Genomic DNA, 27,269 nt, shown 5'->3' with positions numbered 1-27,269 from the left:
TAATTTCAAACTTACAGACAAGTTATAAGAATAAGAACAGTACAAAGACACCTTTTACCCAGGTTTACCTATTGTTAACATTTTACCCCATTTGCTTTGTTATTTACTCTTTATCTTGTAAGTTGTGTACATTGTAGCCCTTTACCCCTAAATACTTCAGTGTGCATTCCCTAAGAGTAGGGATATATCTTGTATTACAGCATAACAGTTACCAACTCTGTAAATCAGTCTCCACCATACCCCGCAACCTCCCCTTTTCAGAATAGGAAACTAAGACCCAAAGAGATTAAGTGGTTTATACCCATGGTTATATAGTTTCTCAGTGGAAAATCCAGCCTATTTTGCAAGTCAGGTATTGGTTCTCATCCCTAAATCACAGCAGTATCTTTTCATTTTTTCTCTTGACAAGTCAAATCATTTAACAGTATAATCTACTAATTAAAATTTATAATTGTTCTTCTAAAACCAGATATAACCATCCTGCAGCAAGCATAAAGGACTTGATCTATAAAGGACTCTGGGTCATCATAATTGTCCTTGACATTGTATTTGGTCTTAAGATAAATTTTAAGAAACATTAATGTTATATTGTTTTGCACTAAAAGATACTTGCCTCTGCTTCTTAGTTTTTGTGGAATGAGAATGTTCTTGAATTTGAGTGTCTAGGTTTTAAGGGGCTCTAGGCTAGTTTGGTTTAAGTAACTTGGCTTTTGCCAAGTGTGAGGCAAGATATATAGTGTGGCATTACTTTAGAGTATGAGAGGAGGCTGTTATTTATCAAATCTGACCCCAACAAATGTTGACTAGGTTGCTGGCTTACAAAGAGCAGAGTCCAGAAGGCATCATGAGGAATTCAGAGTTTAACCATGGAGTAAACATCTTTCCAGTCTTTTTTTTTTTTGGCATGTTTTTCCTCCATGTCAGTGTTTACCAAAATATGGTCTGCCTACCAAATGCATCAGAATTAGAATTGTTTGGAGTGCTTGTTAAAAATTGCAGATTCCTGAACCTTACCACAGACATACTGAATCAGTGTCTGGAGGTGAGACCTGGTAATCTGTGTTTTAAATCCATTTCCTTATGGATTTTTATGTATCCTAAGAGTTCTAGAATCCTGCTCCTGTGTAGGTGTCTTTTTGTTTTCAGGGCTTTTCCACATTCATTCTATAACTTGTGTTTTACTTAATTTTCATATGTTTAGGGTGGGAAGGTTTTTGATTGCTTGCTTTTTTGTTGTTAAATGAAAGATTCATGTGCATGGTACAGATATCAAAAAGTATGAAAGTGTATACAATGAACAGTTCCCTCCCCGTTCCCCTGTTTTAGAGCATTGTGCTGTTATAAGCCCTTTAATACAGTAATTCATTCAGTTCTTCCAAACAATCCAGTGAGGTAGGTCATGTTACTGTTCCCATTTTATAGAAGACAAAAACAGGCCCAGAGAGGTTAAATCACTTTTTCAAAGTCACACAGCTAGGAAGTGCTGGAGTTGTTTGGGAGTCTGGCTGTTAACTCTTAACCACCATCCTCTGCTGAGTGAGAGGATATAAGGATTAACTAGATTAACACACGTGAAGAGCTTGTTTTGGGAGAGTATAGAGTTCGTCTTCAACATGGTAAATGTTTCATATGAACTCTAACAGCCTACCCTGGAGTTTCATCTAAGCCTAGTATCTAATCCTTATGTAATTTCGAACTAATCAGTTCTCTAAATTGCACAGGCTCTCTTCTGGAGAGTAGAGTTCATGAATTGGTGATACTGAACAAGAAAATGGTAGCAACTGAGGTCCTTCCAGTGTCCTGTCATTGGCTGTCTGTATTTTATTTACATAAAATACATCCCAGGCAGAGCTTGGGATACGGTAATTCTTCCATTACATATCCTTTGACTTTATTTATAGAATTATTTCTTTAATATGGTTATGGCCAGGAAACAGTGATACATACTTTGCATGGCCAGAGATTTTTGACATCTTCTCAAATAAAGGATATCTTTGCTTCACTCCATTTAGTGGACTATTTAAACTTTATATAGACCATATTTCTTAAAGCATTAGGGCATAATATATGTCATTTGGAAGAACTTAATGTAGAATATACTTAGATTCGTTCCCCTCTTTATTTTCTAAATGATGTAACCTAGGGATTCTAATGACAGTGCTAGAACTGAAGAACCTGTTGTTAGGCCTTGAGTTCTGTGCATGAAGTATCTTTAAGGTCAGGTGACATTTACTGAACTCTTACCATGTGCCAGAAACTCTGTGTACCTTAACTGATTTGATCCTCATAATATCACGTAAGTTTCACAATGTTAAGTATTTTACCGAAGGTCACACAGCTAATACTTAGTGAAGTCAGGATTCAAATCCAGATGTCTTAATCTAAACATTGTTATTTCCTCCATACTCTGCAGACCCTGTAGAAGGATAACAGCTTATCAAACCTGTAGACTCTAAACCTTGGTTCCAGCATGTTTAGCAAAAACTCTGAAGAAATAGTTAATAGAAGCCAGGTGACTTTGCCCATTTATTGTGTTGTTTTGTGACTTTTAAGTTAATCTAAATCAAAGGAAGCCATTTTGTGAATTTAGACAGAAACCACGTTAAAGGTAAGTGAGCTCTTAAAGTTTTAAAGTTCATTCTTTCAGCTACACACTGTTCTCATACATTCCCTTGAAAATATGTCAAGGAAAATATTGATAAGTTAATGGTCAGGAGCCCATTCTTACCTTCAGGTCCCAGCTTCTCTTTCTCTTCCCCTAGTCATAGTCATCCCTCATCCCCAGTCTCTTAAACACAAAGAAATAAAGAGGAACCAAGTTAAAGCTAGGGTGTTTTTTTAAAAGTTTTTTTTTTTTTTTTTTTTAATTGGCTGTGTTGGGTCTTCGTTTCTGTGCGAGGGCTTTCTCCAGTTGCGGAGAATGGAGGCCGCTCTTCTTCATCGCGATGCGCGGGCCTCTCACCGTCGTCGCGGCCTCTCCTGTTGCGGAGCACAGGCGCCAGATGCGCAGGTTCAGTAGTTGTGGCTCACGGACTTAGTTGCTCCGCGGCATGTGGGATCTTCCCAGACCAGGGCACGAACCCGTGTCCCCTGCATTGGCAGGCAGATTCCCAACCACTGCGCCACCAGGGAAGCCCTAGGGTGTTTTTTTTTTTTTTTTTTTTAATTTAGTTATTTATTTTTGGCTGCGTTGGGTCTTCGTTGCTGCGCTTGGGCTTTCTCTAGTTGCGGTGCATGGGCTTCTCATTGCGGTGGCTTCTCTTGTTGCGGAGCACGGGCTCTAGAGCGCAGGCTCAGTAGTTGTGGTGCACAGGCTTAGTTGCTCCATGGCATGTGGGATCTTCCGGGACCAGGGCTCCCATGTTCCCTGCATTGGCAGGCGGATGCTTAACCACTGTGCCACCAGGAAAGCCCCTCTAGGGTGTTTTAAAATCTGACTATTCTGAAAACTGATTAAACTGGGTTTTCTAAGTGAGCAGTTCCTTAACCTTGAATTAGTAAAACATTAAAATATTTATGGCACCTACCACTGACCCCTCTTCTGCAATGTAGGAGTTAATCCAGTAGTTTCTGAATAAATACTGGTATTGGGCAATTCAAGAATTACAACAGAGGTGGGGCAGGGGAAGGGTGTGGAATAGTGAGTGTATGAGAAGAACCTTAGATAGCAAATTAAAACTACCCCTTTTGTAAGAACAAAACCTAAATGAATGCTAAGATTCATTATTTGTCTGGAATTGGTGTTTATTTCTGTCAGTGGTATTGTTCATGTTTTTGCTTTGATTATTTGGATTTTCTAATTTTTAAGAAACATAGACATGTATGTTTTCTGTAATATGAAGTTATAGTTTAAAAACTATTTATATATTGCAAATTAAAATTTTGTCCAGTATGTGATATTTATACTTGTAATCTGTGTCTATGTATTTTATTTTATTTATTTTTTATAAGATTAAAAAAAATTATATATATATATATTTATTTTTGGCTGCGTTGGGTCTTCGTTGCTGCGCGGGCTTTCTCTAGTTGTGGTGAGTGGGGGATGCTCTTCATTGCAGTGTGCGGGCTTCTCCTTGCGGTGACTTCTCTTGTTGCGGAGCACAGGCTGATGCATGGGCTTCAGTAGTTGTGGCATGCGGTCTCAATAGTTGTGGCTCATGGTCTCTAGAGCACAGGCTCAGTAGTCGTGGCGCATGGGCTTAGTTGCTGCACGGCATGTGGGATCTTTCCGGACCAGGGCTTGAACCCGTGTTCCTTGCATTGGTGGGCAGATTCTGTGCCACCAGGGAAGTCCTGAGTCTATGTATTTTAAAAGCAGCTTTACTGAGATATAATTCAGATATTATTCAGTTCACCCATTTAAAGTGTACAATTCAGTGTTTTTTTGGTATATTCACAAAGTTATGCAACCATCACCACAGTCTAATTTTAGAACATTTTTATTACTCCAAAAAGAAACCTTTTACCCATTAGCAGTCATTCCCAACTCCCCTTTCTTTCCTCCCCTCTACCAGCCCTAGGCAACTGCTAATCTTTCTGTCTCTGTGGATTTGCCTATTTTGGACATTTCATATAAATGGAATCATATAATATGTGGTCTTTTGTGACTGGTTCCTTTTATTTAGCATAATTTTTCAAAGTTCATCCAAGTTATAACATGTATCAGTAATGTATTGCTTTTTATTATCAAATAATATTCCATTTAATGTATATATATCGACTTTCATATATTTTTAATTTTGTTTTTTAATTTTTGTAAATTTTACTGAAATATAGTTGATTTGCAATGTTATGTTAATTTCTGCTGTACAGCAAAATGATTGTTATATATGTATATATTCTTTTTCATGTTCTTTTCTATTATGGTTTATCACAGGATATTGAATATAGTTCCCTGTGCTGTACAGTAGGACCTTGTTGTTTATCCATCCTATATATAACAGTTTGCATCTGCTAATTCCAAACTCCCACTCCTTCCCTCCCCCAAACCCCGCCTTGGCAACCAGAAGTCTGTTCTCTATGTGAACCTGTTTCTGTTTCGTAGATATGTTCATTTGTGTTGTGTTTTAGATTTTACATATAAGCGATATCATATGGTATTTGTCTTTCTCTTTCTGACTTATTTTGCTTATTATGATAATCTCTAGGTCTATCCATGTTGCTGCAAATGGCATTATTTCATGCTTTTTTATGGCTTAGTAATAATCCATTGTATTAATTTTGCTTTTAAAATTTAATATATCTGAGAAACCTCCACTTCTGGGAAGATGGATTGGATGGTGGTGGTGAGTTTCCTGGGTTTTTGCTTCATACATCCCAGACTTGGTGCTATAGAACCCAGCAACCTGGAAACTCCAACAGTTGTAGGCAAAAACAACAACAAAAACTCTGACAAAAGGCTGCTCTCTCTAGCCAAAAAACCAGGAAAGGGGCAGCCTAAGCAGGACAGAAAACTTTCAGACAATAGCTGCTCTATTCCAAACACCAGAGGAAAAATCTATGGTCCTGTTTTCCACCCATGCCAGCGAAGGCCGAACGGGTTAGCCCTGACTTCCACCCTCTGGTGGTGTGATATCATTTAACAAATCCTTTACTGATGGGCTTTGGGAGATCCCCAGTGTTTTGCTATTGTAAACAACACTTTATTTTTCCTTTCTCTTGTATCCTTGGACATCTGTATAAGTGTTTCTATAGAATAAATTTCTAGATATGAAATTGTTGGGTCAATAGCATACAGTGAAGCCTTCAAAAATGACCATTAGATGACATTAAAATGTGGAAATATATAAGAAGTATTAAATTTTCTATCTGTCCTCTTTCTGTTGTTCAGATTGGGTAATTTTTATTATTCTGTTTTTCAGTTCACCAATTCTTTTCTCTGTCTTCTCCATTGGCTGTTGAGCCCATCTTCTGAGCTTTTTATTTCAGTTATTGTATTTTTCAGTTATTAAATTTCTGGTTCTTCTTTGCATCTTGAATTTCCTTGCTGAGGCTATTTTTATGTTTATTTTAAGCTGTTCATAATTGCTCATTGAAGCATTTTTATCATGGCTGCTTTAAAATCTTTGTCAGCTAATTCTAACATTTATGTCATCTTGATGTTGACATCTTTATTTATGTCATCTTGATGTTGACATCTTTTCTTTTTTTTTTTTTTTTTTGTGGTACGTGGGCCTCTCACTGTTGTGGCCTCTCCCATTGCGGAGCACAGGCTCTGGACGCGCAGGCCCAGCGGCCATGGCTTATGGGCCCAGCTGCTCTGTGGCATGCGGGATCCTCCCGGACCGGGGCACGAACCCGTGTCCCCTGCATTGGCAGGCGGACTCCCAACCACTGCGCCACCAGGGAAGCCCATGTTGACATCTTTTGATTGCTTGTTTTTCATTCAGTTTGATATGGTTCTTGGTATGACAAGGGATTTTCAATTGAAACCTGAACATTTTCATATTATGTTGTGAAACTCTGGATCTTGTTTAAACCTTCTGTTTAAACTTCTGACACTCAAATAAGACTTCTCTGACATTGCTCTGGAGGGGGGTGGGAGAGAAGAACGGCAGTGGGAAGGAGAAGCCAGATGGACATAGACATCCAAGTGGAGATAGAAGTCCAGGTGCCCCACTCGGCCTCCAGTGATACCCAAGGTGGGGAGGCTCCTCATTATTGTTGGGCAGCGGTGAAGGTTCCAGCTCCCCATGTGGTCTCCACTGAGACCCCAGTCGAGGTGGCCTCATTACAGCTGGTTGATGTTGAAAGTCCTGACTACTCTCTACTAGGCCTCCTCCTCTGACACCTCTCTGCTTCCCTCTCTTCCAACCTAGAAAAAGGCGGGTGTGTGTGTGGGGGGGATTTCTCATTACTGGCTGGCAGGGTTTAAAGCCTGGCTCCCTCTTTGGCCTTCTCTGATACCATCCTTGTGGGGGCATTACAGCCTCCAGAGGGTTGATTATATTAGTGTGGGAATAAAATATTTTAAAAAGCTGTATAGTGTGATCATACGTTTAAAAGAAAAAAGTAGTGTGTACATAGAAAATAAAAATCTAGAAGAATAACTAGTGAATGGTTCAAGGGTAGGGGAACTCTGACTTTCTGTAGTGTTTCAGTTTTTATTTTTAAAATAATAGAGGTAAAAGACCTATACTCAGAAAACTATAAAACACTGATGAAAGACATTGAAGAAACAGATGGAAAGATATACCATGTTCTTGGACTGGAAGAATTAATATTGTTAAAATGACCAGACCATAACACCCAAGGCAATCTACAGATTAGTGCAATCCCTATCAAAATACCAATGGCATTTTCCACAGAACTAGAACAAATAATTTAAAAAATTGTATGAAAACACAAAAGACCCCAAATAGCCAAAACAATCTTGGAGAGAAGAACAGAGGGGGAGAAATCATGCTCCCTGACCTCAGACTATACTACAAAGCTATAATAATCAAAACTGTATGATATTGGCACAAAGACAAACTTATAGTTCAATGGAACAGGATAGAAATCCCAGAAATAAACCCACGCACCTATGGTCAATTAATCTACGACAAAAGAGACAAGAATATATGATGGAGAAAAGACAGTCTCTTCAATAAATAGTGTTGGGAAAACTGGAGCCACATGTAAAAGAATGAAATTAGAACATTCTCTAATACCATACACAAAAATAAACTCAAATTGATTAAAAACCTAAATGTAAGACCAGATACTATAAAACTTCTAGAGGAAAACATAGATAAAGTGAGGTTTTAAAGTATTACCTTTAGCATGGATTCTATCTAAATTAGCTGTCTAAATTTATAAAATGGCTTCCTTTGATATAGATTAACTTAAAAGTCACATAGAACACTCTTTGACATAAATTGCAGCAATATTTGTTTGGATCCGTCTACTAAAGCAAAGGAAACAGAAGCAAAAATAAACAAATGGGGCCTAATGAAACTTAAAAGCTTTTGCACAGTGAAGGAAACCAATGACAAAATGAAAACACAGACTACTGAATGGAAGAAGACATTTGCAAATGATATGACAGATAAGGGGTTAATATCCATTAATATCCAAAATATGTAAACAGCTCATACAACTCAACAGTAAAAAAACAAACAACCAGATTAAAAAATGGGCTGAAAAACTGAATAGACATTTTTCCAAAGAGGAAATGAAGATGGCCAACAGGCACATGAAAAGATGCTCAACATCACTAATAATCAGGGAATTGCAAATGAAAACCACAATGAGATATCACCTTACATCGGTCAGAATGGCAATCATCAAAAGAATGCAAATTGCAGATGTTGGCAAGGATGTGGAGAAAGGGGAACCCTTGGACACTATTGGTGGGAATGTAAATTGGTGAAGTTACTGTGGAAAGCAGTATGGAGGTTTCCCCAAAAACTAAAAATTGGACTGCTATATGACCCAGGAGTCCCACTCCTGGATGTATATCTGAAAAAAACAAAAACACTAATTCAAAAAGATACACGCACCTCAATGTTCATAGAAGCATTATTTACAATTGTGATGGTATGGAAATAACCTAAGTGTCCATCGACAGATGAATGGATAAAGAAGATGTGGTGTATGTATACAATGGAATACTACTCAGCCATAAAAAAGAATGAAATTTTGCCATTTACAGCAACATGGATGGACTTGGAGGGCATTATGCTAAGTGAAATAAGTCAGACAGAGAAAGACAAGTACTGTATGATATCACTTATATGTGGAATCTAAAAAATGCAACAAACTAGTGAATAAAACAGAAGAAGCAGACTCGGATATAGAGCACGAACTAGTGGTTACTAGTGGCAGGGGAAGGGGCAATAGAGGGATAGGAGTAAAAAAGGGTTATTTTGGGATTATATGAAATCATGTGTGTGAAATTTTTGAAAATTTTAAAGCAGTATAGAATTTAAAGAATTTCATTTAATAAAAAAATTTTTAAATGAGTGTATATGTTACTGTTAGAAGCAGTAAAAAAAAAGCATACTTTTTTTAGATGCTATGTGTTCATTTTTAACGTTAATAAAAACTGGATGCAGAATAAGATACCCTGATTCCCAGTGTAGTATGCTTTCCATTATACCATAATATCCTGCTCACCTCCTCAGTCAGTTGTACCAATAGGTTGTATTTATTGTAATTCATACTGAAGAGAGTAATTTTGATCCTTTAACTTTGTTGAAATGGAATTTTATTAGTACAGCTTGGATTAAAGGAGGAAGTTTTTGATTTATGACTACTGGACATCCGAGTTTTTCCACAGTTTCACTCTACTTTATGAAAACATCATCTGGCTAGTAGCTGCCAATTTTCTAGTGCTGTTATGACTTTGGAAAAACTTACTCATGGCAGTACTTCTTATTTGAATTGTCATGAGTTTTAGGAGAGCAGTTAATACAAAGGCGTTTTCCAGATTTATCCTGAGGAGTGCACGTGCCATGCTTTTTATTTATTTAATTTATTTATTTTTGGCTGCGTTGGGTCTTTGTTGCTGCACATGGGCTTTCTCTAGTTGTGGCGAGAGGCGTTACTCTTCGTTGCAGTGTGCAGCCTCCTCATTTCTGTGGCTTCTCTTGCTGTGGAGCACAGGCTCTAGGGCACATGGGCTTCAGTAGTTGTGGCACACGGGCTCAGTAGTTGTGGCGCATGGGCTTAGTTGCTCCGCGGCATATGGGCTCTTCCCGGACCAGGGCTTGAACCTGTGTCCCTTGCATTGGCAGGTGGATTCCCAACCTGTGCGCCACCAGGGGAGTCCCCTGTATTATATTTAATCGGGTAACTGCTTTTATTTTTTTTTTTAACTCTCCTCCATTTCCCCATTAGTTTGAGAATTAATGACTTTACTAATGTAGCATTTTACTGAAACGGCTTCTGAAGTTTTTGAGACTTACTTTAGGATAATAAACAGTACTTCTACTAGCATCTTTGAGTGACTTGTTGAAAGTTAGTTTCTGGCTCTATTCATAGACTTTATGGTGAAGAGGGCTGTGTTGGCTGCTAGTGAGTGTCAGAATGTTCTCTTCCAGCCTGCTTGCTCGCTCTTTCATTTCCTGCTCCCCCCTCCCTCCTTTTTAAACTCGGGGGGCATACTTGATGGAATTCAAGATTTGTCCCACTCTAATTTTTAGGAAAATTGTGTTATCGTAGAGCTCAGGAAGTCAGCTGCTTCATTTATTAAGTAGGATTATAAATAACTTATTATAAAGATATCTTTTGTTATTTTCTTGTTCCCTGAAGGATGTGTAAACAGGGTATGGGATTTTTATAATGAATAATTTTTTAAAAATTATTTATTTATTTGTTTGGCTGCGCCATGTCTTAGTTGGCGACATGTGGGATCTTTTAGTTGCGGCATGCGGGCTCTTAGTGCAGCTTGTGGGATCTAGTTCCCTGGCCAGGGATAGAAGCTGGGCCCCCTGCCTTGGGAGTGTGGAGTCTTAACCACTGGACCACCAGGGAAGTCCATGAATAATTTTGTTTAATGTGGGGGAGGTTGGCAGTTATTTTACCCTGTGGAGAGAGGCACACGTTTCCCTTTTTATGCTGCCCTGTAAAGAATACTGTCTCATAGAACAAGAAATGATTTACGTTTCATAAAACCTATGATAGTCTTTGCCCTGACGCAAGGATATATGTACCCCCTAGAGATTGATTGGACCTGTGCTGTCCAATAAGGTAGCCATTAGCTGCGTGTGGCTGTTTAAACATAAATTAAAGTAAATAAAATTCAGTTCATTTGAACTAGCCACATTTTAAGTACTCATTAGCCATATATCACAAATAACTACTGTATTGGACAGTGGTAATTCAGATAATTTCTATCATAGCCGACAGCTCTCTTGGACAGCGCTATATTAGACTGGCCACTTTTAAGAAAAAGAGGCGGGAATTCCCTGGTGGTCCAGTGGTTAGGACTCTGTGCTTTCACTCCCAGGGGCCTGGGTTCAATCCCTGGTCAGGGAACTAAGATCCTGCAAGCCACGCAGTGTGGCCAAAACAAAAAAAAGAGAAAGAGACAAATGAAAGACCTGAATTTCTTCCTTCCACAATACAACTTTTCCTGTCTCCTAGTACCCTTGACTGAAATTCAGGAAAAGGTCTATTGTTTTGTGTACCATCACTTTGGCCATGTTTTTTAATGTTTATTTCTGTTTCCCAGGCTGGCAGTGATGGTGAAAGCATAGGAAACTGCCCCTTTTCCCAGAGGCTCTTCATGATTCTTTGGCTCAAAGGAGTTGTGTTTAGTGTCACAACTGTTGACCTGAAAAGGTAAGATTTGGTTGTAGTTGGGGATCAACTTGCTGTTTTCAGTTTGATCCTCTCCTCATCCCTCACTTTGCTTGCATATGTTCTATAAAGAAATGTATTAAAGTTCAGCTGATTTATGGGCACATTTAACTTGTATAAGTATTATGGATAATTCACAATGTAAGTATATTGCTTGTGGCCTCTCAGTCTTTTTATTGTATGTTTACCTTATAATATCAAGAGCAGCACCAGGAGCTGTTTTAGTGTAGAAGCAGTGAAATCTTTGACTTTACAGATAAACATGTAACTATGCAGAACTTTCTAGCCAGACGATTTCTCAAATGTGCTTGTAGACACATGCCCTATATAATCTGGATCTTTGAAGCCAAGAGTGGGATTTTTGGAGGCTGATTACTGCTGTGGTCTTTTTCATTTCATCTACTTTTCAAAGCATAATAGGAGTTTTCTATAATATGATTTTAATCATATTTGGTTAAATACAATTATAGAATAAGAGCAGTTATCTATGGCCCTGTGATTGTTCTTGCTAGGTGAAGGGTTGTTTCTGACTTTCTCTCTACAGACCAAAGTGGAGAGGGCTGAGAAGAGCCCTGATAACAGTAAGCTTTTTTTTACTCAGTAACTTCTATTCTCCCTTAGCAAACAGGTCTGAGGTGAAGAACATTCATACTTTAAAAAAAAAAAAAAAAGATTTAAACCAAGGGTTGAGAACATTTTTACCAATAGAAAATATGGGATTTCGCAGTGGAAATGTATTCCTCTTGACACAAATGCCACAAAGCAAAAAATGCTTTGCTACTTATTTTTTAAGCATATTAGACATGAGCAGTGTCCAAGAAAAAATAATGACAGGCTATCACTGGATGGGTAGCAGAATTCATGAACATTCTCCTTCTGGGCATCACAATGTGAGAATTACCTGACAGCTGTAACCCCATTCCCTTTCCTAGGTTAGCATTCTCTGGGACCCCTGTCAGTTCCTTAAAATTTATTTTTTACTTCACTTAATTGAGATTTTGCAGACTTAAAATCTATTTATTGAAAATAAGCCATAAAGTCTTCCAGGAACCCCTTTGGTTATATATATGAATGTAGAAATAAGCCTTTGGGAATTATAAGAACTACAGGCTGATTTGAAGACATACCTAGCTCATATTGGACAGAACTATTGTAAGAATGAAATAATTTATATAGTTACCCTTCTATTACTGTTTTTTTCCTACATGCATTCACAAAGGGAGTTTCCCAATATAACTCCTAAAAATAGACCATGCCTCCAAGCACACACCCTTAGTGTGCCTTAAAATACATGTCTTAAAATACATGGATTTCTCCTATTCCATTTTTGGCTTGGAGCAAGTGAGTTGACTAACATGCTTTGAAAAAGCCTTTGACCAGCTCAATACAGTGCTTGATTGTGGTGCACACCAGTAATAGAACCATAAACGATGGGAATCTGGTTCAGAAAAGGAAGTGAACTCATAACGGCTGTTTCTAAGTCATCTGTTTCACTCTTCATTTACAAAGTTTTGATGGCATTATTCTTGGAAGTTGATTGATATTTGGGGATTTGTATATGTTTAGGAGTAAACATGTAAAAAGTGACACATGGGAAGTAGGATGAAAGATTCAGGGCCTCCTAATTAGAAAATTTGCTACTCAAAGAAGACGTGTGTTTATTTCCTAGAGCTTTGTGTAAAATCTACAGAGAGCACTTAATACTGGAGCCTATTCTTTAGCTTTCTTTAAGAGGCTTAGGTCTACAGTACATATAAAAAAATCCGGGCTTCCCTGGTGGTGCAGTGGTTGAGAATCCGCCTGCCGATGCATGGGACATGGGTTCGTGCTCCGGTCCAGGAGGATCCCACATGCCGCGGAGCGGCTGGGCCCGTGAGCCATGGCCGCTGAGCCTGCACGTCCGGAGCCTGTGCTCTGCAATGGGAGAGGCCACAACAGTGAGAGGCCCACGTACCGTAAAAAAAAAAAAAAAAAAAAAAATCCTTCTTAAAGTCAATTAAAAGTGTACAAGTAGTACATGATAATGAGTCTCCTTCATCCCTAACCTTGGTCATCAGGTTCCCCTTCATAGAGATAATTGCATTTAGGTTTGGTCTTTATCATCCTTCCAGACCTTTTCTATGAGTTTACATGCTTATATATAGTCTTAGGTAAGATTTCAAAGAGAAGGTACCCCACGAGAGTGAACGTTGGCTCAAACAGAAAACCAGTAGAAATAAAAGTTGTCACAGAGGACTAAAACATGCTGTAGTAAAAAGTACCTTTCATAATATATTCTTAACTTTAAAACTTTAAATATGATTGTTTTTAGAAAGCTGTGGGGGAGAAAGATTTGGTGCCTATAGTGCTTATTTTCCTGCTTTTCCTGACAATTGCCTAATTTCTTGGTGAAATGTACTGATCTCAGAACAAACTGGCGGAGAGCAATAGAACTCTACTGAGAGCTTTTTAGAAGCCCACTCTCTGCTCTGAAAAAATTATTGTTAAATGACATTTCATCCATAAGAACAAGCCAGTTTCTAGTTCTGGCACTGTGTAACACGTTCTCTTTGAAGCTCAATCGGTGTTAGTGACTATGCTGGTGGTATTCATATGCCCCTGTGAGGCTTGGAACAACCTCCCATTGCTTCCTACCAGTGCTGCCTTCATACTTTTGTGGAAGTAATTTCTAAACCTAATTTTCTGTTTATGCTACAGTCGTATTACAGAACTTTCAGATTAAAAAAAAAAGTTCCCAGACTTTAGGAATTTAGGTTTATATCAACTGCCATTTGAACAAAAGCTTCAGGTAAATATAAGTGAAAATATTAAAATATGGGACACATTTCAGGATGTTATCACGTGTCATCAAAAGGGGAACAACCATGGCATAGCAGAAAGTGTTAGGGGTAGAGACCTGGTTCTGTGTGGAGAGAGCCCTGTCTCTGATTTCGCTGGGACTTTGGGCAAGCTGTCTCATCTTCTTGGAGGTCAGTTACCTCATTTTTAATCTCAGTAAGAAAGAAGGGAAAAATAAACTAATATTTCTTCATTGTCTGTTATGTGCTAAACACTGTTCAGGGTACTTTTTACTACTGTTATCAGACCATTTTCAGACCTATTATTGAATAGAATTTATTATTTTTATCACACTGGTGTTTCAGGGCCTTTGTGGCTGACAGGTTCATGGCAGTGATCAAGATCTTTATTTGAAGACTTCCACTATCTTCATTATGCTCAGAAGTTCTTAAATCAGAGATCAGCATCATTAGATAAGCCTGAGAGGTAGGCTGGGGGAAGCGAAAGAAGAAAGCATGAGAACAGTAGTAAGAGAGAGAGACAGACACACATACATACACACACTGAGACACTGACTTGGATATAGCTGAGTGTGGTCATATAGTTGTGAGGGTAAACTCTTCTGGTTTTAGGAAATGAGAGTGGAAATGATAAATTTACGAAATTAGCTTTTTATTGTAAAAGCAGTGATATCTGCTATATTACCAGTGAATAAAATTCCTCCTCCATGATATTCTCTGAGAAAATAGATAAATTGGAGAAGACCTCTTTAAAAGTCTGGGAAATATTTGTTTTCATTTTTCCCATTGCCACCTTAAACATTGAAACTCCCTCATCCTTTGTGGTGTCACCAGTTCCTTCTGCTTCAGAAGTCAGCATGCCATTTGTAACACTGTATGAGTCAGACCCACAAGTAAATTGCTGTGATCATGGCATAAGGTTTTGGATTATTATTATGATAGTTTAAACTTTAACAATTTTGTTATAGTTTAAAATGTTACAGCAGAACTATAAAACTATAAAACTCTTAAAAGGAGTTATAAACTCAGAATAAAACCTGATTTCCTTATAGATTCTTCAGGTAATTTGCTTTCATTAACATGTCTCTGTGGTTCTACCCTTCTGAAAATAGTCTTCAGCAAGTTGAAAGATCAGTTTGAGTTCCAGGTACATCTTCAATACACAGCAGCATGAATAACACATACAGAGAGACTAAGTGGAGTGGAACAGGCCAACCTTTTAGAGAAATCATTCGTTTCCTGCTGCTGGTCAGTCAGGAAAGTACAGACTCTGTTCTTCCCCTTTGTAAAGTTGACTTGGGCTATGTGAAGCCCTTGTTAGAATGGTCGTACAATTCAAGATATGGGTCTCGTGAATGCATTCTGAATCACATGTATACCTACCCTGTGTGTGTGTGAGACAGAGAGAGATAGAGACAGAGAGATAGAGACAGAGACAGACAGAATTTCACTGCCACTGCCACTGCCACATGTCTTAATGTTCTTTTTCAAGATAATTTCAAAGATGAAATATCCTGTTGAGGCCACTAAGAGCTGAAATAGAAAAATGGATTGTTAGTGAAAGGTTTTCTAAACCCGTTGTCAGTATAAACTCTGCTTATAAACTATAAATAAAATCTGTTGAGCATTATAAAAGCTGAATTTGATACCTTTTCATGGGTGCTATTTTGTTCTAAAATGATTGCTCCACAAGTTGACATTAAAGTAGACAGAGATGAGCAGTATACCACATTTAATCACAATAAATAAAATCCTTTAACTGGTTGAACGGGACACACAGACAAAATACTTAGTAACTGGGATCTTGGTGTGTGTGGTTTGATGTTCACAATTCAGTCATTCAGTTAGTGACTTTAGTATTAAGTCAGAATATAGCAAATCTAGTGGAGGATAATTAATAGGAGTAAAGTGATCTGAAACAAAAGATTTGTGTTGTTACCTTTTTTTGCTTATGTGCCATCTGGTGTCCAGCATTCTCTTGATTTGAATGAAATAATTCTATGCCTTGAAAATCAACACCTTTAAAGTTTTAAAAGGGAACTCAATTAACATGTAAGTCTACATACTTCGTATTTTTTTCTCTCCATTTAGTGAGTCAACTAGTTACAGTAGGTCATTTTTAAGGACCAGCTCCAGTGTCCTGTGGCTGTGCTGTACTCATTTTATACCAAGCAGCTGGAACCAAGCCACCAGCCCGAGGGCCTCCAATTGTTTGTGCTGAATTAAATTTTAATTGCAATTAAGCCACTTAAGTTGCTTAAAGTATTAGCTCCTATAAGTTGTCTCCTTTTCATTCCTATCTTTCCCTTTCTGTTTATTTTAGTTTTTTCTTTTTTAAAAAAATGAGTATTCACCATACAGTTTTAAAATTTTTTCAAAATTAAAAAAAATTTTTAAACATCTTCATTGGAGTATAGTTGCTTTACAATGTTGTGTTAGTTTCTGCTGTATAACAAAGTGAATCAGCTATATATATACAAATATCCCCATATCCCCTCCCTCTTGCATCTCCCTCCCACCCTCCCTATCCCACCCCTCTAGATGGTCACAAAGCACTGAGCTGATCTCCCTGTACTATGCAGCTGCTTCCCACTAGCTATCTGTTTTACATTTGGTAGTGTATATATGTCAATGCTACTCTCTCACTTCATCCCAGCTTAGCCTTCCCCCTCCCCATGTCCTCAAGTCCATTCTCTACATCTGTGTCTTTATTCCTGTCCTGCCCTGCCCCTAGGTTCATCAGAACCTTTTTTTTTTTTTTAGATTCCCTATATATGTGTTAGCATACGGTATTTGTTTTTCTCTTTCTGACTTACTTCACTCTGTATGACAGACTCTAGGTCCATCCACCTCACTACAAGTAACTCAATTTTGTTTCTTTTTATGGCTGAGTAATATTCCATTGTATATATGTGCCACATCTTCTTTATCCATTCATCTCTTGATGGAGACTTAGGTTGCTTCCATGTCTTGGCTATTGTAAATAGTGCTTCAATGAACATTGTGGTACATGACTCTTTTTGAATTATGGTTTTCTCAGGGTATATGCCCAGCAGTGGGATTGCTGGGTCATATGGTAGTTCTATTTTTAGTTTTTTAAGGAACCTCCATACTGTTTTCCATAGGGGCTGTGTCAATTTACATTCCCACCAGCAGTTCAAGAGGATTCTCTTTCCTCCACACTCTCTCCAGCATTTATCGTTTGTAGATTTTTTGATTATGGCCATTCTGACCAGTGTGAGGTGATACGTCATTGTAGTTTTGATTTGCATTTCTCTAATGATTAATGATGTTGAGCATCCTTTCATGTGTTTGTTGGCAATCTGTATATCTTTGACAGAGAAATGTCTGTTTATATCTTCTGCCTATTTTTGGATTGGGTTGTTTGTTTTTTTGAAATTGAGCTGCCTGAGCTGCTTATATATTTTGGAGATTAACTCTTTGTCAGTTGCTTCGTTTGCAAATATTTTCTCCTATTTTCGTCTTGTTTATGGTTTCCTTTGCTGTGCAAAAGCTTTTAAGTTTCATTAGGTTCCATTTGTTTATTTTTGTTTTTATTTCCATTTCTCTAGGAGGTGGATCAAAAAGGATTTTTCTGTGATTTATGTCATAGAGTGTTCTGCCTATGTTTTCCTCTAAGAGTTTTATAGTGTCTGGCCTTACATTTAGGTCTTTAATCCATTTTTAGTTTATTTTTGTGTATGGTGTTAGGGAGTGTTCTAATTTCATTCTTTCACATGTAGCTGTCCAGTTTTCCCAACACCACTTATTGAAGAGGCTGTCTTTTTTCCATTGTATACCCTTGCCTCCTTTATCAAAGGTAAGGTGACCATTTGTGTGGGTTTATCTCTGGGCTTTCTATCCCTTTCCATTGATTTGTATTTCTGTTTTTGTGTCAACACCATATTGTCTTGATTACTGTAGCTTTGTAGTATAGTCTGAAGTCAGGGAGCCTGATGCCTCCAGCTCCATTTTTCTTTCTCAAGATTGCTTTGGGTATTTGGGGTCTTTTGTGTTTCCATACAGATTGTGAAATTTTTTGTTCTAGTTCTGTGAAAAATGCCATTGGTAGTTTGATAGGGATTGCATTGAATCTGTAGATTGCTTTTCTTAGTATAGTCATTTTCACAATGTTGATTCTTCCAATCCAAGAACATGGTATATCTCTCTGTCTGTTTGTATCATCTTTAATTTCTTTCATCACTGTCTTATAGTTTTCTGCATACAGGTCTTTTGTCTCCTTAGGTAGGTTTATCCCTAGGTATTTTATTCTTTTTGTTGCAATGGTAAATGGGAGTGTTTCCTTAATTTCTCTTTCAGATTTTTCAAAGTTAGTGTATAGGAATGCAAGAGATTTCTGTGCATTAATTTGTATCCTGCTACTTTACCATATTCATTGATTAGCTCTGGTAGTGTTCTGGTAGCATCTTTAGGATTCTCTATGTATAGTATCATGTCATCTGCAAACAGTGACAGTTTTAATTGTTCTTTTCTGATTTGGTTTCCTTTTATTTCTTTTTCTTCTCTGACTGCTGTGGCTAAAACTTCCAAAACTATGTTGAATAATAGTGGTGAGAGTAGGCAACCTTGTCTTTTTCCTAATCTTAGTGGAAATGGTTTCAGTTTTTCACCATTGAGAATGATGTTGGCTGTGGGTTTGTCATATATGGCCTATATTATGTTGAGGTAGCTTCCCTCTATGCCTACTTTCTGGAGAGTTTTTATCATAAATGGGTGTTGAATTTTCCTGAGAGCTTTTTCTGCATCTATTGAGATGATCATATGGTTTTCTCCTTCAATTTGTTAATATAGTATATCACATTGATTGATTGTGTATATTGAAGCATCCTTGCATTCCTGGAATAAACCCCACTTGATCGTGGTGTATGATCCTTTTAATGTGCTGTTGGCTTCTGTTTGCTAGTATTTTGTTGAGGATTTTTGCATCTATGTTCATCAACGATATTGGCCTGTAGTTATTCTTTTTTTTGTGACCTCTTTGTCTGGTTTTGGTATCAGGGTGATGGTGGCCTCGTAAAATGAGTTTGGGAGTGTTCCTCCCTCTGCTATATATTTTGGAAGAGTTTGAGAAGGATAGGTGTTAGCTCTTCTCTAAATGTTTGATAGAATTCGCCTGTGAAGCCATCTAGTCCTGGGCTTTTGTTTGTTGGAAGATTTTTAATCCCAGTTTCAATTTCACTGCTTGTGATTGGTCTGTTTATATTTTCTGTTTTTTCCTGGTTCAGTCTCAGAAGCTTGTACTTTTCTAAGAATTTGTCCATTTCTTCCAGGTTGTCCATTTTATTGGCATATAGCTGCTTGTAATAATCTCCCATGATCCTTTGTGTTTCTGCAGTGTCAGCTGTTACTTCTTTTTCATTTCTAATTCTGTTCATTTGAGTCTTCTCCCTTTTTTTCTGGCTGAGTCTGGCTAATGGTTTATCTTCTCAAAGAACCAGCTTTTAGTTTTATTGATCTTTGATGTTGTTTCCTTCATTTCTTTTTCATTTATTTCTGATTTGATCTTTATGATTTCTTTCCTTCTGCTAACTTTAGGGTTTTTTTGTCCTTCTTTCTCTAATTGCTTTCAGTGTAAGGTTAGGTTGTTTATTTGAGATGTTTCTTGTTTTTTGAGGTAGGACTGTATTGCTATAAACGTCCCTCTTAGAACTGTTTTGCTGCATCCCCTAGGTTTTGGGTTGTCATGTTTTAATTGTCATTTGTTTCTAGGTATTTTTTGATTTCCTCTTTGATTTCTTCAGTGATCTCCTGGTTGTTTAGTAGTGTATGTTTAGCCTCCATGTGTTTGAATTTTTTACAGTTTTTTTCCTGTAACTGATATCTAGTCTCATAGCATTGTGGGCGGAAAAGATACTTGATACGATTTCAATTTTGTTAAATTTACCAAAGCTTGATTTGTGACCCAAGATATGATCTATTCTGGAGAATGCTCCATGAGCACTTGAGAAGAAAGTTTATTCTGTTGTTTTTGGATGGAATGTCCTATAAATATCAATTAAGTCCATCTTGTCTAATGTGTCATTTAAGGCTTGTGTTTCCTTATTTATTTTCATTTTGGATGATCTGTCTATTGGTGAAAGTGGGGTGTTAAAGTCCCCTACTATGATTGTGTTGCTGTTGATTTCCCCTTTTCTGGCTGTTAGCATTTGCCTTATATATTGAGGTGCTCCTATATGTTGGGTGCATAAATATTTACAATCTTCTTCTTGGATGGATCCCTTATAGTAGTCTTTATTTTATTTATTTAATTATTATTATTATTTTTTGGTATGCGGGCCTCTCACTGTCGTGGCCTCTCCCGTTGCGGATGGCAGGCTCCGGACGCGCAGGCTCAGTGGCCATGGCTCACGGGCCCAGCTGCTCCGCGGCATGTGGGATCCTCCCGGACCGGGGCACGAACCCGTCTTCCCTGCATTGGCAGGCAGATTCTCAACCACTGCACCACCAGGGAGGCCCAGTAGTCTTTATTTTAAAGTCTATTTTGTCTGATACGAGAATTGCTACTCCAGCTTTCTTTTGATTTCCATTTGCATGGAATATCTTTTTCCATCCCCTCACTTTCAGTCTGTATGTGTCCCTAGGTCTGAAGTGGGTCTCTCGTAGACAGCATATATATGGGTCTTGTTTTTGTATCCATTCAGCCAGTCTGTGTCTTTTGGTTGGAGCATTTAATCCATTTACATTTAAGGTAGTTACCAATATGTATGTTCCTATTACCATTTTCTTAATTGTTTTTGGAGGTCTTTTCCTTCTCTTGTGTTTCCTGCCTAGAGAAGTTCCTTCAGCATTTGTTGTAAAGCTTGTTTGGTGATGTTGAATTCTCTTAAGTTTTGCTTGTCTGTAAAGGTTTTAATTTCTCTGTCAAATCTGAATGAGATCCTTGCTGGGTAGAGTAATCTTGGTTGTAGGTTTTTCCCTTTCATCACTTTAAATATGTCCTACCACTCTCTTCTGGCTTATAGAGTTTCTGCTGAAAGATCATGTGTTAACCTTATGGGGATTCCGTTGTATGTTATTTGTTGCTTTTCCCTTGCTTCTTTTCATATTTTTTCTTTGTATTTAATTTTTGATAGTTTGATTAATATGTATCTTCGCATGTTTCTCCTTGGATTTATCCTGCCTGGGACTCTCTGCTCTTCCTGGACTTGATTGACTATTTATTTTCCCATTTTAAGGAAGTTTTCAACTATAATCTCTTCAAATATTTTCTCAGTCCCTTTCTTTTTCTCTTCTTCTTCTGGGACCCCTATAATTCGAATGTTGGTGTGTTTGTTATCCCAGAGGTCTCTGAGACTGTCCTCAATTCTTTTCATTCTTTTTTCTTTATTCTGCTCTGCGGTAGTTATTTCCACTATTTTATCTTCCACGTCACTTACTGTTCTTCTGCCTCAGTTATTCTGCTATTGATTCCTTCTAGAGATATTTTAATTTCATTTATTGTGTTGTTCATCATTGTTTGTTTGCTCTTTAGTTCTTCTAGGTCCTTGTTAAACGTTTCTTGTATTTTCTCCATTCTATTTCCAAGATTTTGGATCATCTTTACTATCATTACTCTGAATTCTTTTTCAGGTAGACTGCCTATTTCCTCTTCATTTGTTTGGTCTGGTGGATGTTTACCTTGCTCCTTCATCTGCTGCATATTTCTCTGTCTTCTCATTTTGTTTAACTTACTCCATTTGGGGTCTCCTTTTCGCAGGCTGCAGGTTCATAGTTCCTGTTGTTTTTGGTGTCTGCCCCCAGTGTGTGAGGTTGTTTCAGTGGGCTGTGTAGGCTTCCTGGTGGAGGGGACTGGTGCCTGTGTTCTGGTGGGTGGGGCTAGATCTTGTCTCTCTGGTGGGCAGGGCTGCGTCTGGTGGTGTGTTTTGAGGTGTCTGTTAAGTTAGTATGATTTTAGGCAGCCTCTCTGCTAATGGGTGGGGTTGTGTTCCTGTCTTACTAGTTGTTTGGCATGGGGCATCCAGCACTGGAGCTTGCTGGACGTTGGGTGGAGCTGGGTCTTAGCATTGAGATGGACATCTCTGGGAGAGCTCTCGCCGATTGATATTATATGGGGCCAGGAGGTTTCTGTTGGTCCAGTTTCCTGAATTTGGCTCTCACACCTCAGAGGCTCAGGCCTGACACCAGGCCGGAGCACCAAGACCGTGTCAGCCACACAGCTCAGAAGAAAAGGGAGAAAAAAAGAAAGAAAAATAGATTATTAACATAAAAAGATAATAATAATAAAAAAGAAGAGAGCAACCAAACCAGTAAACAAATACACCAATGATAACAAGTGCTAAAAACTAAACTAAGATAAACATAAATATCAGAAACAAATCAGTCACAGACAGCAAAACCCAAGTATACAGTTGCTCCTAAAGTCCACCGCCTCAATTTTGGGATGATTCGTTCTCCATTCAGGTATTCCACAGATGCAGGGTACCTCAAGTTGACTGTGGGGATTTAATCCACGGCTCCTGAAGCTGCATGGGGAAATTTCCCTTTCTCCTCTTTGTTTGCCCAGCTCCTGGGGTTCAGCTTTCGTTTTGGCCCCACCTCTGCGTGTAGGTTGCCCTCAGGCATCTGTTCCCTGCCCAGACAGGAGAGGGTTAAAGCAGCGGCTGATTAGGGGGCTCTGGCTCACTCATGCCAGGGAGAGGGAGGGGTATGGTAGTCATAATTGGAATGCAGGGTGAGCCTGTGGCGACAGAGGCCAGCGTGATGTGACGTTGCAACAGCCTGAGGCACTGTGTGTTCTCCCAGGGAAGTTGTGCCTGGATCACGGGACCCTGGCAGTGGCGTGCTGCACAGGCTCTGGGGGCTGTGGTGTGGACAGTGACCTGTGCTTGCACACAGGATTCTTGGTGGCTGTGGCAGCAGCCTTAGCGTTTCATGCCCGACTCTGGGGTCCGAGCTGATAGCCATGGCTTGCGCTCGTCTCTGGAGCTCACTTAGGTGGTGCGCTGCCTACTGTGGGCACACGGGAAAGGAATCCCTTCTCCTCGTGCACCCCGAAACAGTGGTCTCTTGCCTCTTCGCAGGTCCAGACTTTTTCCCGGATTCCCTCCTGGCTAGCTGTGGCATACTAGCCCCCTTCAGGCTGTGCTCACGCAGCCAACCCCAGTCCTCTCCCTGGGATCCGACCTACGAAGCCCAAGCCTCAGCTCCCAGACCCCACCCGCCCCGGCGGGTGAGCAGACAAGCCTCTCAGGCTGGTGAGAGCTGGTTGGCACCGATCCTCTGTGCGGGAATCTCTCCGCTTTGCCCTCTGCACCCCTGTTGCTGTGCTCTCCTCCGTGGCTTCAAAGCTTCCCCCCCGCCTACCCCTTGTTTCCACCAGTGAAGGGGCTTCCTAGTGTGTGGAGAGTTTTCCGCCTTCACAGCTCCGTCCCAGAGGTGCAGGTCCCATCCCTAGTCTTTTGTCTCTGTTTTTTCTTTTTTCCCTACCCAAGTATGTGGGTATTTTCTTGCCTTTTGGGAAGTCTGAAGTCTTCTGCCAGCGTTCAGTAGGTGTTCTTTAGGAGTTGTTCCACTTGTAGAAGTATTTTTGATGTATTTGTGGGGAGGAAGATGATCTCCACGTCTCACTCCTCTGCCATCTTGAAGGTCCCCCCTAGTTTTTTCTCTTTATATATTTCCTTTTCTTCATCTAGAAACAAAGTCTGGTAAGTAATGGTGAAAATAAAAAGCCCCCAAAATATTGGAGAATATTCATGCTCTCATCTCAAGGCATGAATTCTATGCATTTTGCTTTTCCTAGATATCACTTAAGGAAACACTTAAATGAATTTGAATGAATTCTTGAATATTTATTGAAGACCTTTTATGAAAAAAAACAAAGATGCCCTGAAAATTTTAGCCATTGCTTATTCAGTTTCATTTTTCTCACACTGCAGTTCTTGAAATGTTAAGTTTCTGTGAAGCGTCTGTAAAAATGAGCCTTTGTGGGTCAGATGAAACACCTGAGACCTTAGAGTGCCAGTGAGGACTTGAAGTTGAAGAATCTTAGATTCTATCTGGTTGCTGACTTGATAACAACTTCTAAGTGAGTCACTTCAATGCATACAACTTGTCCATTTATTTGAGGTCTACTGATCTGTTAGGGGCATTAAAGTTTCTTCCCAAATTTACTTTCACTTGGAGTAAGGACCTAACATGATTGTGCTTTATCTCAACAGTTAATCCTGGAATAGTTTTATCATCTTTAAAAAAAATCCTTTTAGCAGAAACAAGGACTATTCGCTAGTCATTAATATTAAGGAAAACTGGTAAACATATACCTGGTTTCACTTTACTTACACACCTCTATATTAATCAGATTTCTTATTACCAGTTAATGCTAGATAACCAGTTTTGAACCATCAGACTCAAATAGAGTTTAAAACCGCCAGTTTCATCACTTGTATAAAGTTTAGTTCACTGTCACACCCATTATTTGATTTGATCTTTACAGGCAGAGCCAGTCATATATCCATAGTACAAATGAGGAAATCTAGACCCAAAGAGGTTGTGATTTACTTAGTAACATAGCTGGTGAATGGCAGAACTGTTCAATTTGGGACTTTAACCAGGTCCTTTTTATTCGGTCTTTGGTTCTTTCTTCTCTACCATGCTAACTTTATCCCTCCTCTAATAAATATTTTTGTTTTGAGATCTTGAAAGCTGTCATAATTTATTGTAGAAGTAATAGCTGCTATTTATTTTGCCGCCCTCCCTTATGGGTTATTTTAAAGCATTGATTTCTTTCTTCTCCCTTACCTAAATCCACCCTGTTCATGAAAAAATTATTACCGTATATTTAGGCATTAATGGACTGTTTGTTAGTCATAAAAATGTTGGTGGATATGTTTTATAACTTTGGAATGAGAAAAGTGTCTTCCAGGTGATCACAGTTTGTGTATGATGAGATTAAAGAATATTCTTATTTGTCACTGGCATTGATGGGAAACGTGTGTATTCTTTCTCTTGTGTACATTATACAGTTTTATTAGCCCTACTTGCTGTGGTGAGATACTGTTGTTCTTGCTTACCTTTGTGCTACCTTTTTAAACGTTAAAGTGTTAGGATTTGAAAATAAACATATAAACCCTAAACTGTTAGGATTTCTAGACTCTTGATTATGTACAAGGTCTTCCTGAGTTGAGTAGGAAGTAAATTATAAGTGGGAACAAATGTGAGTCTGACTGAGAACATGAGTGGGTGACTTGAAGATTAGAGATGACTGTGGTCTTGGACATGCTGGACCCTTTAGTGATCAAAGAACAGGTGGTTAAGATGATGAGTAAGAAGGAATAACAAAGAAACCAGTGAAATGTGGAATTCCCTGGCAGTCCAGTGGTTAGACCTGCGTACTTCCCTTGCCGTGGGCCCAGGTTCAGTCCCTGGTCAGGGAACTGAGATCCTGCAAGCCGCATGGTATGGCCAGAGGCAGGGAGAGAAAAACAGTGAAATGAAAAACAGAACAGGATTAGTTCTGACTTGGAGCTGAGTACTTATAAAAGTTACTGAAACCTTATAGGCATACCTCACTATTTAAATAAATGTGCATCTGGAAGATTTACTCAAGTTTCATGTATTCCAGTCATTTTGTGCTCAACTGTACCATGTCCAACCAAGGAATGCTCAGTAAAAGAATCGAGAGTTGAAAATCAAATCAGATTTTGACTTTAAAAAGTTCTCTTTTGGAGCTTAGGTTTTTGTAGCAGTTGATAGATAGTCTTATTTTTCTTTGGCTTGGGAAGGAGATAGGCTCTAGAACTTGAGTAGAGGGAGGCTCTGAGTTAGAACGTTTGGACTAATTGGATAATTAATAAGTGTTTATATATTTGATTGGAATGTAATAATGAGGCACTTTCCAGACCTAAATTGAGAGAGAGACAAGGGGATGTGTGCAGGGCAATGGGAGGGAAGGAAAGGGAGAAAGAGAGAGAATTGATATGAATAAGACCATAATTGAAAAACTGGGCTGAGTATAGATTTTAGGGTACACTCTATTTTAAAAATTCTTTTTAATGACAAAGTATTTCACCTTCATGATACACTTAAAGATATCCTTTATTTATTCAAATTCCATGCATTTGTGGTAAGGATGGAAGGAAGGAAGGTCTATAGTAGGGGGAAAAGTTCTTTGAAGCAATATATTATATTATAATATTTTTTTAAGTTTAAGTTTTTTAAGTTCATCTTTTTAATTATGAAAGTATTCAAACATATACACAGAAAGAATAAACTTCCCCATAACTTCAATTCTGTTAAGATTTTGCTCCCAGTTGCTTTGTCCCCTTTTTGCTTCTTTTTCTTTCTTTTCTATTTTTTTTTCTCTGAAATATTTTAAAGCACATCCCAGGAATCCTGTCATTTCCCCTCTACTCTTTCAGTGTACATCTCCAAACAATAATGACAGGTCCTTAACTAACCACAATGCCATTATAACATCTAGTTCCCAGTATACAATCCAGTTTCCCCAGTTGTCTCCAAAATATCTTATCTTTGGCTGGTTTGTTCAAATTAGGATTCAAACAAATTCTACTCATATTTGGTTGTTATATCTCTTAAATTTTTCTTAATCCACAACAATCCCTTCAAACTCCCATTTGTGGCTTTTTGTCCTCATGCCATTGACTGGTAGAAATCTAATTAGTTGAATTGTAGATTGCCCCAGATTCTGGATTTGGCTGATTGCTTCCTTGTGGTATCATTTAACTTTGTTCTGTAACTCCTTGTGTTTCCTGTAAATGAACTTTTTGGTCCCAGGACCCCTTTATACTCTTAAATTATTGAGGACCTCAAAGAGCTTTCAGTTATTATTGATTTTACTATATTAGAAATTAAAACTGAGAAATTTAAAATATTTACTAATTCATTTAAGTAAAACAATCATGAACTCATTGTTATCACGAAATTTTTTAAGAATTAAAAATATCTGTATTTTCCAAAACAAAATTAGTGAGAAGAGTGGCATTGTTTTATATTTTTGTACCTATCCAATGTCTGCCTTAACAGAATACAGATTCTCATATCTGCTTCTGTATATATTACCTTGTGATGACACACACGAAGTAGCCTATGGAAAACTCCACTATACAGGCATGAGAGGATGAGAGTGAAAAAGGTAAATGATGTCAGTATTATGCGAATGCTTTTGACCTCATGGACCATCTGATGAAAGTGTCCCCTAGATCACAA

General features: G+C 38.4%; 1 protein-coding gene across 1 annotated transcript in view; it reads left to right on the top strand.

Annotated features, from left to right (window-relative positions):
- CLIC4 (chloride intracellular channel 4) overlaps positions 1 to 27,269 on the top strand; it is an 80,739-nt gene that overhangs the window by 29,903 nt on the left and 23,567 nt on the right. The window contains exon 2 of the mRNA XM_059038829.2: positions 11,159 to 11,268. Within this exon, the coding sequence (XP_058894812.1) occupies positions 11,159 to 11,268 (110 nt within the window). The remainder of the gene's footprint in view (positions 1 to 11,158; positions 11,269 to 27,269) is intronic.

The sequence above is a fragment of the Kogia breviceps genome, chromosome 1 (assembly GCF_026419965.1).
Source record: "Kogia breviceps isolate mKogBre1 chromosome 1, mKogBre1 haplotype 1, whole genome shotgun sequence".
NCBI classification, from domain to species: Eukaryota; Metazoa; Chordata; class Mammalia; order Artiodactyla; family Physeteridae; genus Kogia; species Kogia breviceps.
This window is presented reverse-complemented; position numbering and strand designations above follow the sequence as displayed.